General features: G+C 39.9%; 1 protein-coding gene across 1 annotated transcript in view; it reads left to right on the forward strand.

Moving 5' to 3' along the window:
• The window catches only part of gpc5a (glypican 5a), a 126,466-nt gene that overhangs the window by 53,285 nt on the left and 53,075 nt on the right, over positions 1-20,106 (forward strand). The window contains exon 7 of the mRNA XM_070964692.1: positions 6,489-6,609. Coding sequence (XP_070820793.1) covers positions 6,489-6,609 — 121 coding nt within the window. The remainder of the gene's footprint in view (positions 1-6,488; positions 6,610-20,106) is intronic.

The following is a 20,106-nucleotide window of genomic DNA, read 5'->3' on the forward strand; positions in this document are numbered from 1 at the left end:
CATGAACAGAGTGCATGGTCTACCTCCTTCATCTCCCGAGCCACTGAACTCCTCTCTCTATAACATTTTGATGAAGGTGCTCTCAGGAAAAATACATTTCTGCATCTAGACAGCCAACTGGCTTCTGTTGTTATTCCTCCTTTTTTTTTTTTTTTAACACAAAAGCTTGATTTGACATTGTTTTTAGATTTTGAATGAACCGGGCTCTTGCCTGGTGGTTTGCTTTATCCTCATTTAACAGTTTTGCAGTGGTTGGTTTCACACATTAGACTGAAAAAGTGTAAGAACTCAGTCTCAGTTTGAATGAACACTGCCTTACTCATCACCTTCATATTTATGCATATGAACACACAATCAAAAGACAGATCGGTGACTGCCAATGATTAATTGACAAACTCAGCTTCAGCTCAACATCGATACCTCAAAGACAGAAACATACTAATTCATCTAAAACAGTATCAGGAATCTGTGACCTGCGAGTTAAATGATGTGAAAGTTCAGCAGCCATCAGTGAACTGCTTGCAGAAATGACAACGGGCAGATTGAAACACCGTCTTTATTTGAAAGTGTTGCTTTTAGATGAAGCATTTTTTTGGAATAAGGGAATAAAAAAAAAAAAATCTGCCAGACAGTGAATTTAAAGTACAATTTATACAAAACGGCGGTGGACCTGAGAGCTTAAGGAAACATGCAAATAGACAAAAGATAAGAAAGTGAAGAAAACATCTCCACCAATTTGACAGCACATGACAGCAAAGCAAATATGGAAAACACAACACAGCAAAGATGACCACACATTAGTGACAGTTACCATTATGATGGTATTAATTAGTTAAAGTGGCTGTAATTATGATAAAAATGCATCAAATGACATGACAGTGGGAAAACAATGTGGCTGTCAAAGGGGCTCCTTGTAGTGATGAACACGAATCTGAAGCTCCTCTCGGCTTCATAACCTTCATGAGTTTCAGCTCATTGTTTAACTGTCCGACCCACAACTTTTACTGTTCTGCTTCACTCTGCTCTCATAGAACCGCCTTCATCCGCAGCAGCAAGCCTTTTTCATTGGAAAAAAACACCGTGCACTACTTGCTCAGCAGGTGTTTTGTCTTTCTGGATATTTTCTGATACCACTTTTCAACTAAAGTTTGCAAGTATATGCTGATTTTCCCCTATTGCCAACAGAAGAGTTTGACTTTGTTTCAACATCACCAATGTGCTGGAAAAAAGGAGCAGTAGACAGCAGCATGGAGGCCACATTATGGTGGTTACTTTTTAATATCTTTTATTAGATGTTGACAAAGATGATGACATTGTGTCTAATATCGGGCAATATTTCCGCACACATGTCCAGAGCTTCAACGTGTGTCATCATTCTGGTGGAAGAGGGGCGAAAATTAGCGTGTCCACGCGGGTGTCACGTTTCCATCACTGCTGATCAGAGCTGGAGCCCATAATAACTACTGCAGAGTCATTTGACCTGGGAATGAATTGTCCCGCAGAAGACAAAAGCCAGATGTTAGTGGTTTTTTTGTCCAGTGTGAAAGGGGCTTCTCTAATCAAAGGGATAAGGTAAGATGATGCTCCTAAGACAAATGTATTGCAAACAGAAAGCATCAAATTGTTCACAGTAGCTTGCATCTGCATTTTATGCCTGACCACAGTGTTACAGTACACTGGATTGAGGATGTCTGGAGAGAAGTCGTGCTAATCAGAATAAATTACTTTGACATAGCAATCCTACTCTGTCCTGAAGTCAAGGAAAAAGGCAAAGAAGGCCTCAGATTTCTTTGTTCCAGGCGTGAGGGGTTTACACTCACAGAGAAATATAGTTGAACGAGATGGAGATAAGAGCCAAGAATAAAATGATTGAAATTTTCAATCTAGGGCTGAACAGCAGTGTGAGCAGAGATGAGATGCAAACCAAGCGTCCCTTTGGGGAGAAGGATATGGATTACAAGATCCTGTTGCTGGTCTACAGAGACACAGGCAATCACTCAGCCGTTTGATATCCTGTTGTAGGTTGTGGTTGATGCTTCTGTGTGCTTTTTACTCACACTGAAGAATATATGATGACTATGATCAACATTTCTTTTTTTATGTGTGACACCTTTTAAGGAGCAGGCCCTTATTTTCTGGTGTTGCAACCCCAGGAGAGCTTTTGTGCTGCACTGCCAGCCCTGCAGCATGTTACAAGAAATTGTATGTGTTTCAGGTTATGGATCCCAGTGGCATAATGAAACACATTGCTTACTGAATGCAAGAGGAGCTGCCTGCATGTGTGTACGTGCTTTGATACCAGTGATATTTCTTACCTTCTTCCACGTTTAACTGCACTAAATTCATGCATGTCTGTTTTTCACAATGCATAACAGATTTTCGTTATAATGTGCAGTTTTTTTTATATATAGATGTGCAGCCGTGCACATTTTCATTAGGTGGAACTGGGCACAGATGGCTCTGATGTAATCACTTCAATCTGCTATTAATCACACTGTACAAAAATGAGGAAAAAGACTACACGAAAGGTCATGAAGAGGTGGATTGTGCGCTATTTATTACATAGGATGGTGTTCTATGATAACCATGAACAATCTATGAGATTAGGCTGCAAGTCAAAGTAGACACAGTAATCTCCCTTCACTGTTGATTTTTTATATTTATCTTTTTGAGCAGGTGTACCCCAAACAATTTGTAGTAATGCCAAACCCAGCAAGGCCTATGTTCATTCCAGTTCTTACACATACAGTCTCCATCTCAGCAGTTGTGTCCAGGGATTAAACAGAGCTGGAGGCAGTGGGATCGTAGCCCCAGTGCAACGTTCAGGTGCAGTTTATTCCAAACGCATCAGCCTCCAGCTGCAGGGGCCTGCTGCATCGAGCGAACAGGGCCTTCACTTCTGACACTTAGAGTTTGGTCGATCGGTGTGTTAAGTTGCACAGAAAAAAGTGAATTATTCTGAGAAATCATGTTATGGCAGGAAACCTGTGAACTTGCTGACATGCACTGCAGTAACCTGGTTACTCTGCAATACAACCATGATTCCACAAACGTTGGGACTTTGTGCTAAATGTAAAGAAAAGCAGATTTCAATCATTTGCAAGCAGTTTTACAAAGTGTTCCCAAGCCCATGCAGTGACACCCTTTATACAATGATGTGTTCACAAAGTGGTGAACCTTGCTCCATCCTTGCTTGTGAACGACTGAGCTTTTCGTTGAAACCCTTTTCATACCCAATCATGATACTATCACCTGTTTCCAATGAACCTGTTTACCTGTGGAATGTTCTAATGTTTTGGAGCATTCCACATCTTTCCCAGTCTTTACTTGCTCCTGTCCCAACGTGTTTGAGACATGCTGCATCAAATTCAAAATAAGCAGATATTCACAAAAATCAATGAAGTTGAGGTAAAACATTAAATATATTGTCTTGTACTGTTTTCAGTTGAGTAAATATCAAAAAGGATTAGCAAATAACATTCTGTTTTATTTTTGTTTCACACAGTGTCCCAACTTAAATTTATGACACGTAGCGGGTCGGCCCACGCTATGTGTCCATTTTCTGACATCCAGACTAACTTACATGTGAACAGAAGATGTTGTTGCTCAATTTTGGTTGAAGAAAGGTCAACACACCAACATAATTTTTGATCAAAGGCTGGCAGATGTTACTTCTGTTTCAAGAGGGTTTTTTTTTGTCATAGTACTCTCATTTATTTATTTGGCACAGTCGGTGGCCATTGGAGTAACTGCAGTTTCTGGCTTTGTGTTGACTTCATTTTTCAGCCCCAGAGGTTGCTGCTTGCACACAGGCCTTATGCAAGAGCTGCACAGCTGGAAGACAATGAAGAAAATTCTCAAAGCTTTATCTTTTTATTTCCATCAAGGAATTATGAAAGGATGTACTCTCTTGAATCCAGGCTACAGAAGACACTTTCAAGGTTGTGTAGTCAAACTCAATGGACCCAGAAAAATTGCACACCTACCACGCAAAGTATGAGACTCCTCAGATGCAGAAGAATGTATTAATTCCATGTGCAAAAGGGAAAAAAATCATGTGAAACAGCTTTTGCCTGCTCCTGATTCCACATCACTGTTTGGAAGCCTGTTTATGTATCTAGAATCTATCTAGAAAATTGATGACACATGGTGTAAAGGAAACAAGGGACATGACATTTTTTTTTTTTTTTTTTTTTTTTTTTTTAATAAACCTTTAAACAAATGCATTTTTATGAACACAGCCATGGGCATCTGCATCTGTTCTCTAAATTACCAAAGCACTGTTGTGGCCATTGTGGCCAGATTTGAAATGTTCACTTTAATATTTCATTTGATGTGGCTGCCAGAAGGACAGCAGCCACAGCAGCGACGGAGAGGACGGAGGCCAGAAAAAGTGAAGAAAGAGCCTCATAAGAAAAAAGTGCACATAACAGACTAACTGCTGATTAAAAACTAAAAAAGGACACTGAATAGCACCAGTATTTTTCCAAAACTAATCACGTTTAGGAGGTTCGGCGTGTAGGAAATTAACATCAAAATTACACCTCAAGGACCCAGACATCATGACTAAATCTGAATTCTGCCACCCACCTTTTCTTTTAAATAAATTAGGTACCCATGGTACCTGCATTTTATTTATTCATACTTTTTTTCTTTCTGACCTTGTGTTGCTTGAAGACTGCACCCAATTTGTGTTAGTTGCTACAACATCACCTGCCAGTCATTTTAGCCACTGATTTTTTAAATTCTCACTTCTCTAATCCACATATTTAAGCTCAAAGTGACATTGCGCTGACAGCACGGTGGTCTGTGCCGTCCACTTTCTGTCAGGACTGCTGCAAACACACACACACACACACACACACACACACACACACACACACACACACACACACACACACACACACACACACACACACACACACACACACACACACACACAATGCACAAAGCAGGTGTTTCAACAATGAGTGACTTTACCTTGATCTACTAGTTTGATTAATTGATATGCTGGAGATTGAGATGTGAGAGGATTGTGCTCACTCACTGGCCTTCATGGTCAGAGTCATTACAGCTGACAGACTGTACTGAAACTAAAGAGTGAGGAGTCCTTGAGGCGAGCTGAAGACTATTACCAGGCTATAACAACAATGAACTGCTTTAAAACAAGGATTAATACCACATATTGAAATGTTAAGGCACAAATCATAAATGAATAGCTGAGTTCAATATGTAGTAGCCACAGTGTGGTTTAATACTTTCATTTCTGAGGGAGGTCATAATGGCCTTGATGTATGGATTTTATAAAGCAGTACATGTAGTATGCAGCCTTCGCAGTGCTGCAGAGACACACTTTCATGTGTGCACGTGCAGGCGAATCATGCCTCCTCACAGATCCCACTTTAACCCCAAAGTATGCCTTCAAATGAATGGTGTCATCACCTTTGGGTGAGTTCAGAATATGGATCTTTTTTCAGTATTGATTGAGTCTGCTTTTCTGACACGTATTTTTCAGTGGAAAGCAAAAATCTTGTATTTAAACTACTGCTAAAGTCAAAATACGAATGTATTTTCAATTGTAGTTCAAGGTCCAGTGTGTAGGATCAGAGATGGGGAATATTCATAATTCATCCATCCATCCATTTTCTATACCGCGTATCCCTTTCGAGGTTGCGGGGGGTGCTGGAGCCTATCCCAATGGGCAGTGCCCGGAGAAAACCCACGCATGCACGGGAAGAACATGCAAGCTTCACACAGAAAGGCCCGACCCAGGAAACGAACCGGCAACCTTGTTGCTGTGAGGCACGTGCACTACCTGCTGCGCCACCGTGCAGCCTGTTAATTATGTTTTCATTAGTGTATAATCACCTAAAAATAAGAATCATTGTGTTTTGGTTACCTTAGAATGAGCTCAGCTTCAGTTAATTCAATCTGCAACCTCACCACTAGGTGTCATTAAATCTCACATACGTCTTTAACGTAATTAAAAGTATTTTTACTTTTAATTTAAAGTATTAAAAGTAAAAATACTATAATACTATATATTGCTGTATATGACATAATTACATTGTTAATAATATTTTCATTCATTCATTGATAAATCTGAGTGGCTGTGAGCCAATCAATGGGAAAACACAGAAGAAAAAAATGATTTCTTTAACAGGCTTTTTTCTAATCTTTGCTTTTTTGTGAAATATTTACCTATTTGGGGCTTCCAGCATTTAAATTAACCCATCAGAGAAGTGTGGATGGGAAGTAACTCTTAGGTGGAACTGCTAACAGCCCATAGGCAAATCAAACATGACAAAAGGCCTCAACTCGATAAAGGGAATCACAAGGCAAAAACCTTCCCTTTAAAGGTGTACTGGAGTAGAAGGATAAGATAAAAATACTAAAGTACATGTACCACTGATTTATCTCATAATACACTTTAACATGACTGATGGATCTATGGAAATCCTCACAGACTCTCTGTCTTTTGTTCACAGCTACACCCTCCGTGTGGTGGGCAATGGGATCAAAGCTCAGAGTACCAACCCTGAAGTCAAAGTGAAGGGTGCCGACCCTGTAATAAATCAGATCATTGACAAACTGAAGCACATCAATCAGGTGAGCTTCTCTCGTTATCTCTACATATTTACTGTGTTTTTTGTGTGTGTCAGGTCTCTCTCTGCTTAAAATCTATGTTTCCATCCCTCATTCTGTCAAACATATGGTAATTGTCTCCTCGGGCAATCTGCTAATTCTCTGTGCTTCTTTGTTTTATGGAACATTAAGTATCTCATGGTGTTCTTCAAGGTACACCGAAACGGCTTGAAAACCTTGAAAAGCTGCTTGCAAAGCTGACGCCCCTTACTCTTTACCTTTGAATAATCCTCAACAAAATAATTTATTTTTATCATCTTTCATATTACCAGTAAGCACCCGCTAATAGAAAGCTAGTCTCAAATGCAAAATCATCTACTGGCAATGAAAAAACAAAAATCAATCATTACACATTTAGAAACCCATTTGATCTGCTTTGTGTGTCTTCATATTTACAAAATTCTTTTTTTTTCCCTTTTTGTCAAAATCAATGTAGCTTTTCTATCACCCTGCCTGCTTTTATGTCTGTTTGTGCTGCTGTGGCTCCTTTCAGTGCTGTTTATCTCTCAGGATGATGAGATTAGGGCAGTTTACGGGAGCACTCTCGCTTCTGTAGCTTCAATAACAGCTGCTCTAGCAGCCTCTGGGTTTTTGCACTGCAGCGGCAGCTTCACATGTCTGTTGCTTTGGTTTTCTGAGTGGCCGGCTGAAGGCCAGGTCACCTCTCTTGACCTCGTGCTGGCACCCCCTCCCTGACTAATTCACACCATCTGTGGGATGTCAGAACACATAAATCTATACCATAACCATTTAAGATCTCCTGATCTGCCTCATTGACATTCAGTCTGTATGTCTCTCTCTGTGTCTTTTTGCCACTTGCATCTTAAACATGCATCTTTGTATGCCCTTGCCGTTCTGTGAATTTTTACCTACAGGAGAAAGTTTTCTGAGGTTGAATACTCAGAACTTGTTTATCTGCTGCGCATGATTTACTGTAACTACTATGAAACAGGTCACGATCGTCAGCTCAGCCCAGATTATGCGATCATTTATAATCTTCTGTATCTTTAAACCCTCTATTTTTTCATGCAATATCTTTTGCACATGCTCACATTTTCTGTTTATTTCCTTTTTCTGCTGGCTTTTCAGTGTAATAAAAACATTTTCATCAGCATCATTCACTTGCCACTTGTTCCTCGTGTCCTGGCATACTCAGTCTTTTATTGTCCCCGATTTGATAACAGATCAATTGTCAACGATTCTCTCATTGATCCCTAGTAGTAAACGTAGGTCTCCATCAATGAGGGATTTGACTTCATGATTACCATCAGCTGCAAAACATGTAGATGAACGTTTAGGTCTAATGACAGCACATTTGTACAATTTAGTTCCTTAAACCTGGAATAACTGATTTTTTTGGTCACTTGAAGGCAGCACAAACAAGCTGTAAACACAACACTGACATATCATCACTTTTTAAATTGATATGGCGAGCAGTTATTGTTACCAGTCCAGTAAAAATGAGCCTAAAACTTCTGTCCAAAGCATTCCTGTGTTAAACTGAAGGCTGTTTTTGAACCATTTGGAGTAGAAACATGGTTTTGGTCTGTTTTGAAAGGTGAACTTTTATCAACAGTGGCCAGAATCACTGTAAATGCTAACGGCATTTAGTACTAGAGGTTTGAAAATGAATGCTTACAGGTGACTATATCTTTCTGTGAATTATTATTATCATGTTTTGGACAAAATATTTTTACTCCAGTGGATCGTCTTGACCTTTGTCAATGTTACCAGACTGTTTTGTTAGTGTTATCAATCCGTGGGTCACTGAGAGGCGTAATTGGTAAATTGTCGCGTCAATTTTAAAAACTGTTTTGTCTTGTGTTGGTGTTTATTGTGCCTCCTGTTGTGATCTTGCAATGGTTTGCATTTATCAATTCATGTGAATCTTAGCTTTCTAATTGTGTATAATATGAATATAAACATGAACGTATTGTTCCTGTCAATAGACCCACAGGCAGGCCGTTGGAACAGAAAGGCTTTGTTGCTATAATCAGACAGCATCATTAAAACTACGAAGGGCAGCAGAATTTGATGTGGAACGCTATGGCTGATAGGTTACACAGACTTTCCAAAAGCCTAGTGAATCGATGTGTGTGTTGTTGCCATTGTCATTGTCGCGAGTGACATTGCCACAGAGCCTATGTTCTGCACTATAAATACATGTTGTCACACTTGTATACCCCCCCCCTTACTTAAAATGTCTTCCTGTTCGCCTGCTTTCAGAGCAGTGTCAAGCATCTGTCCACATGGCGAATATAAATCCAGTTTTCACTCTTCTTTTTTTTCTTATTCTTTTTTTTGGACCAGTGGAAATATCTGTCTCTCTCTTTAGCTGCTCCATGTTCACCAGCTACTCACTAACAGGTACAGTGGGTTTTCAGAGCTTGTTTACCGAAGACTGGAAATGAGGTTGATAAGAGCAGTGAGTGAACCAAATCGGTCAGCTTGCAGGCGGAAAACAAAAACAATGATCTGAAATATATTAAAAAGCTCCACAGAGCTCAAAGCAACTGCAGACATAGGCATTTAATCCATTGTTAATGTAAAAATATTGATTATAGCCGCTTTAAATACCAAGCAAATGCTACTGATGTTGAAAAGACAGGATTTCCCACCAGTTTGTCTGACAGGTATTTTATTACATGGACTAATATGAGATAGTAAAAACAGCAAACACAAACGTTAATTATAATCAGTTGAACTTCCATTATGAAAAAGTTACTGTCTTGTCTTCATTTTTTTTTAATCTTTGTTTCTTTCTCGTTTTTCTTTTTTCCCCTCTCGAAGTTGCAATTACGTATAAAGCTTTTCAATCCTCACACGTGCTTTGCTTTGTTTAAAAATGAGACATGTGAACTCGCAAACGTGAAAGTGATGAAAAATGGCATGAGGGCACAGCATTTGACATATAGTTCATTATCAGTTTACTCACCCATGTGAGAGGCAAATGTCTGGTCTGTGAGCAAACCAACCGAGTCTGACGTGCAGCAAACAACAAACAATGAGAAAAACAAAGCCCTCACAGTGTGACATTTGATTTTCACATTCACAGCTTGCACAAAAGAAATGACATATTGCAGTGGAGCCACGTTTAACCGAGTTGTGTTTTTTGCTTCAGTTTCTGAATAATGTTCTTTTTTCAGAACCTGAGCAGTTGTCTTTGTCCCCGGGACAATTCAAAGACAGTGACAGAACAGATGCACAATGTTTGTCAAACAGTTTCCTCCAAGAACATTTCATCCAAATTTAATTGAAAATAAGATAGATGTAATTTTTAAATACATGAATAAGAAGGAGTGTTCGGTATGAATGGCTTAAAAACTTTTTAACACTGACTCACTGGCTGTTAATTTCCCTTAAACAAATCAACCAACTGTGATCCCACTTAAATGTAAACACGTTTAAGGAATTTGCTGAACAAAGGCAGCGTGAAATGAGAAGACAACCTCAACAGACTTTCAGTCAAAACTGATTTACAACATATGCTTTTTCTCCACGTTATGCTTTGTTTCCTGTCAGAATCCCGCCTTAAATGTACTTTGTGTTTTGTGCTCATTAGCAAGTAGCTTGCTAGCACACCAAACTAATATGGTGACCATGGTAAAAATGCCTGCTTAACATCAACGTGTTAGCATTGTAATTGTGACAATGTTAGCATGCACACGTTAGCATTGAGCTCAAAGTACTTTTGTACCTTTTGTGTGACAGTGCTGCTAGCATTGCTGAGGACTCTAGACCGCGGGTGCTAGTTAAATTTGACACCCTAACAGATTAAGCTAAATCCGCAAAAATACCTGGAGACCCACCAACTATCGAGCTATAAATTAAAAATGTCAGTATATGTATGATAAGATTGTTAACAATTTCTGATCAGTGTGATGTTCCTTGGAGCTTCACAGAGTAGGCGGAGCTTCGTATTTCAGGTGCTCTTCAGCAACAAGTTATATGCCAATCTCGAAGATTTCAGTCCCGCTTAATTTGGCGACACCTGTCATTTCTGCAGGTAACAGCAAATGCGCTTTAATACTACAGGTCACATAAGTATGGGGGCAACAAAACAAACCATTGTAATTTTAATAAAGCGGCCAGGCAATAATTGGCCTTTTTCCATCATAATGTGAGCAACCATGATGTGATTTTATGCTGCACTGTGAACAGCAGGGCACAGTGAAGGGAGGTTGTTTCCTTGCTGAGAAGTTGAACTTGGTGTGCAGCCTGTCGCCTGCAGCTCTTCATCTAACATCTCAATGTGGCTGCTTCTTCTTGTTCCATTACTCGGTGAAGTATTTCAGTCTGATTTTTTTTTTAATGCTGATCTAGATGCATTTTTAATCATCGATAGCAGTAAGTGTGAAACTCACTGACAAACGCACTGCATTTTGCTGTGAGATACACTACTACAATACAAGTCAACTCCTGTTTCGCCAGTTGAATGCTTTTAATGTGAAAGCTGTGTAAGGGACCAAGCGGACAGGCATGAGGAGTCCCAGGTGGATTTATTTGCACAAAAATTTGTCAATACATAAAATTTGTCAATACATAAAAAGAATTACGTCACTGATGACGTTCGAAGCCTCGCTGGTTCAGGAATTGGTTCGAATATCGGCGCAATTTATATACCGCAATGGATCCACTCACACTTCGTGGGTTAGTGTTGGCAATTTGTTGGATTGTGTGTGACATAGAGGTGCAGTTTCATGGAGCCTGTGAGAAAGAGAAAGTTAACGTTTTGATCTGATGTCGCCCAATAAAAAAAGTACACTTTCAGAAACATTATTTCACGTGTTTTGTGTTTGTTATGCAATATATTATATTTTTCACCGTAAGACTAATTGATTTATTTCACTTGGCAGTCATTCCCATAGCTACACTGTTGCAGGACAGTCTTGAGTGCATTGCAAATTGATAAAATTACAATTACTTAAAATTTGTAGGTTCCACTCCGAAGTGTCGGCATGGTGTGACCCATCACCACCTATAATATATCTGGATGTTTAACAGTCTTTGACCAGCAGGGGGCTTTGTGTGCACATGAATCCTCGAGAAATGAACCTTTTTGTGGACCTTTTGGCTGGAAAACTGGAAGGCTTCAAGAAGCTTCATCTTGCCATCACTACCCACAAGCTGCACACAAAGGGGAACATATATGTACTGGCCGATTGGACCATTTGTGAGACAAAGGGGATAACAAAACCAAACATTCCCAACTAGACTACAAATAAAACAACAAAGGACAACTAGTCTGTCAGTCAGGATATTTAAAAAAATAACCTAAACAAAAACTCCCAAAACCCCACTGTAATTTAAAGAAATAAAGATCCTAAACTAAGCTTTCTATATCCCCCCTCTTGCTGCAGGCACTTGGTACAGCCCGATTGGCCACTTCCTGTATTTAACAGCTCTGTTCAATCAGCCGCATGCTTTGCTCAGGCCTGTCCAGATGTCCCTCTAGCAGCAGCCGGACGCCCAACACTGGTAACTCAAAAGACAAACTGCAGTGTGACTGTACAGAAAATAACTAAAAGTGCGCACAATGCTTTCATCGGGGGCAAAAGGATTAGATGTGTTACCTCATTCAGCACAGATAGTGACTTAACAAACATTTATTTAAATCAAAGTCTTCCAGATTGTGACTTTAAACAGATTTCTAATGAAGGTGAAAGGAAGATTTTACATCTATTAGTCACCAAATCCATCTTTAATAATTCAGGACAAAGTTTAGAGAGACTGCTAACCAGATCACATCTGCACTCCAGCTTGACTTGACTTTGCCTGTTGAGTGGCTGCAGCCAGTTTGATCTTGTGGGGAAGTGATTGGGTGAAGTGTGATGGCTGCCTTCAGTAGTGTTCAAAGAGCCGTTTCTGTGGAAGGGAAAGCCCTCAAAAGTTTGATTTTGTAGTTAAAATCTACTTGTGTTGAAACTCAACATTTGCCCTTCTGCACAAGAGCTGTTTGCCAAATCCTCGTGGTCTGTGCCAGCTCTGCCTCCAGCACATGCTGACAAAATAAAAATAAAGATGCTGTGCCTGTACAGTAGGGTAAATACTGAACCTTGTCTGTTTTCTATGTAGTCATGATGGTAACCATCCAGATCTTGTGTTCAATGAGATGTTCTTTTCTGTAAACTATTCCAAGGTTTTGATTGAGCTTTACGAAAATTAAAGATGCACATAATCCAAAAATAATTGTAGGAACATCTCAAGTCCACTCAATCCAAATTCCACTCCGTCAATGGGTCAAACTGGTTCTGGAGAGGAAGTGCTTTAGATTAATAGATTAGAAGGACAGGATTCGATAGCATTACATAATTTGTCCAAACATCACTGAGCTTTGCAAATAAGATTTAAAAAGTGGCGTGTATTTGTATGCGCCTCTCACCAGAGAAGGACAGCCAGTAAGTACAAATGCTAACATGGTTGTGCAAATGAGGAATGTCCTTTTTCAGCTGCAAAGGCAGAATTTGTATGATGTTGTTTTAGTGCTGCACAAAGCCTGACCTGAATTCATCCGTTGTTAGCGGCACTAAGAGCGACACAGAGGCTGTTCACACCTGGTATTACATTGGTCTCAAGTGGGCGTTTGTGATCAGATCTCACTCCCTGCACTGTGCAAATATGCAGATGTCATTTCCTTTTGCAAAGACCAAATGTGTTTGTAACCGGCGCGGTGGCCCAACAGTGGTAGCCAACACACCGGGACAAATTGCCAATGTGTCTTTTGTAAACAGAAAGAACTTAATGTGTGACGTTTGGTCGAATTTGCAGAAGGCCTGAATAATTGTGAACTTGTTGAAGACAGTGTTTCACAAAGTTTATAAAGCTGTTGAACCTGAAATACCATCATGCTGAGATACCACATCAAGGCTGTCAGTATTTCAAACCCCGGTGCAGTGCTTTGTTATCTGATGGGCCTTTAATCATTAAACTGGACTTCCTACATTGTATTTTTTATTGTGTTTAAAAAGATGCGGGGGGTCATGTCTCTAGGAGCCTTTGTGACTGATACATAATAAAACACAGAACTATCTGTTCTGTATGAGTAGTTTCATTTGCTTAAATTATTGTCATTAGTTGTGTTATAGAAGGCGTTTCCAATCACTTTAATGAGGGCTTACATGGACTGTTACGTATGAACTATTTCTTTGTCTAAGGCTGCCTCACAAGGAAACCCTGCTGTCATGAAAATTACACTCATGCTGTTGAACTCTTACTGTCTGAAAAAGCAAATGATTTAAATAGACCAGATTGATCTTCATCACTTATAAAATGGTTCCTGTAGAGTCTGAAGTATACTGTACTGTCCAGAGTAAGAAATGCTATAGAAATTATTTGCACTTTAATGCTGGACACCAACATAGAGGGAGGTGAAATCTTGTCAAAAAATTGTAAACCTTCATAGTGTACATTCAGTACTATTCATTTAACAGCTTGTGTGCTCACAGTCCTTGAGTCTATCTTGCATTATCATCTCATTGGGACTTGATTTGCAAATGGGTCTGATTTGCAAGTAGTTCTGATGGGTATCTCACTAGCTGGTGAAGAGCGGCAAGTGTCAGCCTGTGTATGACCTGAATTGTCAACAATACATTTTAAACCCCAGCGTTTTATTCCTCCGCTGTCTCAAACATGTTGATCACACATGTTATTAGGCAGACAGAATACACGCCAGGCAGTCTAAGGAAGTGGCAATCATGTAATTCACCGACAATGGGGCTGTTGAAGATGGAAATTGGGGCTTGAGGAGGATATGTGGGTCACATTCAGATTTGAAATACAGCCAGTGTTAAATGATGATTCCTTGAAATTTAAATTTATTGGATTTATGTGTGGTAGATGAGTACTAGATGCAAGAGGAGGAAGTATAGAGAGTGTGTGTGTGTGTGTGTGGGAGGGGGTTAATGGTAGCTCAGTTTATGATCAGGAAAAACATCAATTACATATACCAGTGCACACACTCATTCCACGGTTCACATGAATGACTGTGGGCACATCTGGATGTGCACTACACAGTATATTACTTCTATAAATCACTACAGTATTGGCGCACCTCATTAATATGATGAAATTTACAGTACCTTAAAGTACATGTGCATATGGGCATGAATGGCAGGCCGAGGCAAAAGGTGAAATTCTACTACCTTAAAAGACGCTGCTGTTGGGGCATTTTTATGAGGATAAGAATGATGCACCCATGCAAATGTCGATTTTCATGTTTTTCATCTACATATCAGAAATGTTCTTTACTATTTCCATTTATTCGCCCCTGACCTTGTCTAACTCAAGTGCAGAAAGTGCTCACAGTTTCCATAGAACTAAATGGAAATGTATCATTACTATTCCACGGCAGGGCCTGCAGGAAAACACAAAACAGCAATGCAGCTATTGACAAATTCATCATGCAATCTGAGCATACAAACTCTAGATTTCATCATCTTCCTCATCAGCAGCTCTTTGCTATGAATTATTTGTTGGCTCCTCTCCTCCTTGGCTGTCCTCTCCTCTTGATGTGGTAAAACCCATCAAGAATCTATAAGTAGGTCCTGTCCCTGTGTCTCTCAATCAAAATCAGGAGCAAGCAGCTCCTCACCCAGTCTGCGGGCTGAATTATTTACCAGTCATTGATGTGGTGGTTGACCAGCAGTTTTGCTTGTGAATTATTCAGGCCCCCTCTGCTCTTAGTCCAAAGGATTAACACTGAAAAAATATTCACATTTTATTTGTTGTGCTCCAAAACATGCATTTATATTTGACTGCATTAGAAGTCCAGCTGAGGAGCAAAGACAGTTCTCCAGCGGTATTTAATGCATTGCATCCGCTGAATATGACTGACACATCCAGTTTGTTCGATCAATTCATGTTGGTATTCACCAAGGAATCTGAAGTCAGATACACTTGGAAAGTGAAAGCAAATCTTAATAATTAATTGGAGACAAACACCAAAGCCTGCAGCGTCATGATGTTTTTTAACCCACGCTCATTGTGTCATTCATTATACCCGTGAGGTAACCGCAGTAAATAAAAACATTCCAAGACAAATCCAGCCAAGCTGCGTACCTGTAGATAACAATGTTATCTTAAATGATTGCATGTGCTTATCCATGATTAAAATCCAGCTTGAGCAGCAGCAGCATAAGCCTCTGAGGAATTGGCCAGTTGCGTTATTCAAGTTGGTGAAAAATGCTCATATTGAACATATTCACAGTATTCACTATTATTTTTGTCAGTGTGTTTAAATGTTAACTTTTTTTCCTACCATAGATGCTCATAAGAACTAAGGTACGATTGAAAGGATAAAGACGACTGGCGTTGCTCGACATCTTTCAATACTTTCTGGTTTCCCCACCATATTTGTGATGCAGCCTCAAGCCCATTGCTTCCTACTGAAGACTTAAATCTTTAAAAATAGGTCATGAATCTATGGCGCTGTAGTTTTTTTTTTTTTTTTTTTGCAAATGTTACCCAAACAGAAGTAAGTATATTTGTCGAGGACTATTTTCAATGGTGGATTAACACACATTTGTTGCTGTAGCGAGTATTCCCAGCAGCGGGGCAGTGTGAGTGGGATTGCCTCAAATAGACTACCATATTCATAGTATAGAAGGAGCATGTCTCCAGTGCAAAGCTGTTGCTCAGTGATGAGTTTTTAATAGTTTTTGGCTAATAGTGGTCTGTTGCAGAGAGAAGTAACCCGCATCATGCTTTACATGCTAGTAGGATCACCTCGTTGCTGGTCTCTGTCTTTTTGTGGGATTTCCTGGCAATAAGCAAATTATGGAATATCTGCAGCATTATCCTGCATTGAGTCATAGGACAGAGGGTTTATTTGAATGACAGTGTTACTCTAAAATTCACATCATACGCTACTTTCTACTCTGGCCTCTCACTCACTGACCTGCTGCCTCTTTGCTGCTGCTGCATTTGGTCTGGATAAACATCCTGTCAGTGCTGCCACTGCAGTGAGGGAGATGGAAAATGACAGTGTGTGTCTTGGGAGCCGATTCACATCCTGACACTTTTCTCCTCTGACTGGCAAATATGATCATTGTAAGATCTCTCCTCCACTGTCTAGAAGTATGTGCTCCAAGAGAATACTAATGATCTTCAAAATCCGCACACAGCTTGATTCATCTCTTGGCTCTCTGGAGGTGTGATTCACTTTGCCACATGACATCCTGCACGTCTCTAGGAAATGTACCCAATACATAATCTGCGCTGTACATTTTAATTGACCATGAACGTGTGCTATTACTCGTCACTGGCAGGTGATCTGAAACTTTGTTTTTTGGGAAAACCACCACAGGAAATGCAGACTGAGTGTTTGTGTAGGCAGGATGAACATAGTGATAATGCTCTTACATTTATAAGATTCATGTAATGTGGCCGATGCCTTGTTCCATTACTGCAGATACAGGTAAAGCACATGCCTTATTGGCTTGAGGTCACAAAATGACAGCTGAGTGAACATTTCAAGCATAAGATTGAGAGATGCTACAGAAATTGAATGGATCAGTATTTTTAATGGCTCTATATTTAAGCAAAAAGTACCCTGAAAGCCAGGAATACATGATGTAGAGTTTAATTACTATTACTATTACTGTTTTAGTTCCACCTGCTTCACTTTAACTCCAGGGGCTGATGCCTTTTATCAAGTTCATCTGTGTTAAAAATACAATTTGTGCACCGTGGCACTGTCAACCTTGAACAAGAAGTAAAGAAACACAATGGATAGTATGATTAAGTGATACCTCAGAAAATACACAATAAACACAGAGCCATACACATCGTAGGCACAGTGCTGGTGTCTGTGTGCATATTTGTGTGTGTGTGTGTGTGTGTGTACACTATTCATTATTCTACCTGTGGGAAGAAACTGTCTTTGAAACTGGTGGTGCATGATTTAATGCTCTGGTAGCGTTTTCCAGATGGCAGGAGTGAGAATCGCATGTGGGCTGAATGACTGGTGTCCTTGATGATGCTTTGGGCTTTCCTTGTGCAGCGGGTAATGAAGATATCATAGAGTCGTAGGAGGTCTGTGACAGTAAATTTTTGATGCTAGCATTTACAGTGTTCTGCTGCAGTTTCTAGTCCTGTACAGTCAAATCTGCCAAAACAAATACTGTGATGCAGCCTGTCAGAATACTCTCCAAGGTGCAGTGATGAAAGTTGAGCCAAAGCTCGCTCCCTGTAGCAATTTTTTTTTTGGTTAGAAGCCTCACGAACTACACTCTTTATGATTTCCCGAGGAAGCAGCTGTTATTATGAAAAAGTTTGTGATATGTACAGCAGTGAGTTTAGATACAAACAACAAATATGTCCCAGCAAACAAATAAATCACTCAAAAGGACCAGTGAGAATCGGAATGAGATAAGTGGTAATGTCATCGAGCTAACATGCTCATAACGGCAGTGCTACAACGCTGATTTTTAGCAGGTACAATATTCATCATCTGTTCATCATCTTAGTTTAGTGTGTTAGCATGCTAGCATTTGCTAATTAGCACCGATGGCGATGCTAGAGGAAATGTTTGGAGACAGTCAATATGATTCATCCTCATGCCAACATAGAAATTTGTGCCATATGTAATGACAATCCAGCCAATAGTTGTATCCAATAGTGTTAAATTTGACTTTTCACAAAGTTGAGGTGGATCAGCACCAGCATGAAAGCCATTTGTCAATTGCTAAAAGCCTGTGGTTGAACAAGCCTTTAAATATTGTGTGACACTGTTTCAGACTAAATGCCTGAAGAGCAGATGGTTTGTGCAGAATGAAGAGCAGCACAAAATCCTACAAAGGAGCTAACTAGGATTCTGCTGACCACCTTAGAATGCAATAATCACAATAATTATTTCCTCTGCGTAGGTGCATAAAATGAACTTTTCTGGCATTTTTCTCCACCATGACTTGTCCTGCCTCTCATCAATGACAGAATCCCACTGGATACTTGGGGTAGAAGTCAGTGTGTTTGGAGTCAGAGTTTAACGTAGTCAAGCTCTGGTCACAAAACCTGGTGGAAGAATCATTGTACAACCCTGATTCCCTGACCCTGAGTAGGACTGTAAAACATAAGTAAAACAGAACGTGACAATTTGCTAATCCTTTTTAACATGTACTTAACCGAAAACAGTACACATACAATATATCTAATGTGTTATCTGACCAGCTTCATTGATTTTTGTAAATATCTGCTTATTCTGAATTTGATGCAGCAACACGTTTCAAACAAGCTCGGACGGGAGCGACAAAAGACTGGGAAAGATGCGGAATGTTCTAAAAACACCTGTTTGGAACATTCCACAGGTAAACAGGTTGATTGGTAACAGGTTAGAGTATCAGCCAGTTACACATAACACATGAAGGAATTAGTACATGGGCTCAAGAACGCTGCAAAAGTGATGTCAGTTAATACAGTTCATTTGCAGATGATTGCATTCTGTTTTTATTCATGTTTAACACAGCGTCCAAACTTTTTTGGAATCAGGATTGTCATGCTTAACATGCAGTGTGCACTTATAGCTTGTGCAGCCGTGTGAGAGAGTGTAGCAGCTCTCTTCATGGGAAATAATTGCCTTTTTCTGCACAATGTCGAACTTGCAGTTTTGGTGTGAAAGCGCTGTATTCTGTATGTCTTCCAATCAGCCAGTTACATGAAAGAAATTCAAGGTGGTACCGGTGCCAGAGGGATGGCCACCAGTGTACCTTAAGACACAGAAAACCTTTTAACAGCTTTAACAGTTTTAGCAGATGAGCCGCTGAAGGAAATGGGAATTTAATTAGTACAGTAAGTCCCTATTCCACCGTAAGTTCAGTTTTCTTTGACTATTTCCTTCCAGTTAGACGAGTTTTAATTAAACACAGGCAGCTACAGCAATTTAACACAGCAAATGGGAATGAAAATATATCTGGTAATAAAGCAGTGTGACTCACATATAAAGGCTTGTCTCTAATAATACTGTATGTCAAACAGAGGCCCGGTTCACTTCTTAGTTCAGGTTAATGATTGCAGCTGTTTGAGAATTAGGAGCACATAGAATTTGGTGTAACTGAATAGAGAGCTCATAAAATAACCTCAAAATATGGTGTGATTGCTCTAGTGATTGGTACTATTTGACATCATTACTCTCCACACACTGCAGAAGCAGGCAGGGTCCTGCCCAAGGGTGCCTACTCAGAGCAGTTTCTCATCAGGACATGCACTGAACGAATCAGAGCAGCCAGTGTGAGACAAAGCCCAGTACCATTCACAGAAATGTGGCTAATAAGTAAGGCTATTCAGGCATACTTCATTGTGTGTCAGAAAGAGCAGTACAGCTGCTCAATACAACACAGGGCAGCCAGTCCCCCGGCCCAGAAGAGTAAGAGTATTGATTAGCTTGTTGATTGGCAGACTGGGTCAAATATGACTGGTGTTTGTTCAGCTTTGGAACAAATGAGTTTGCTGTTGATATCACTAGCTAAC

Source organism: Chaetodon trifascialis, chromosome 1 (genome assembly GCF_039877785.1).
Source record: "Chaetodon trifascialis isolate fChaTrf1 chromosome 1, fChaTrf1.hap1, whole genome shotgun sequence".
Taxonomy (NCBI): Eukaryota; Metazoa; Chordata; class Actinopteri; order Chaetodontiformes; family Chaetodontidae; genus Chaetodon; species Chaetodon trifascialis.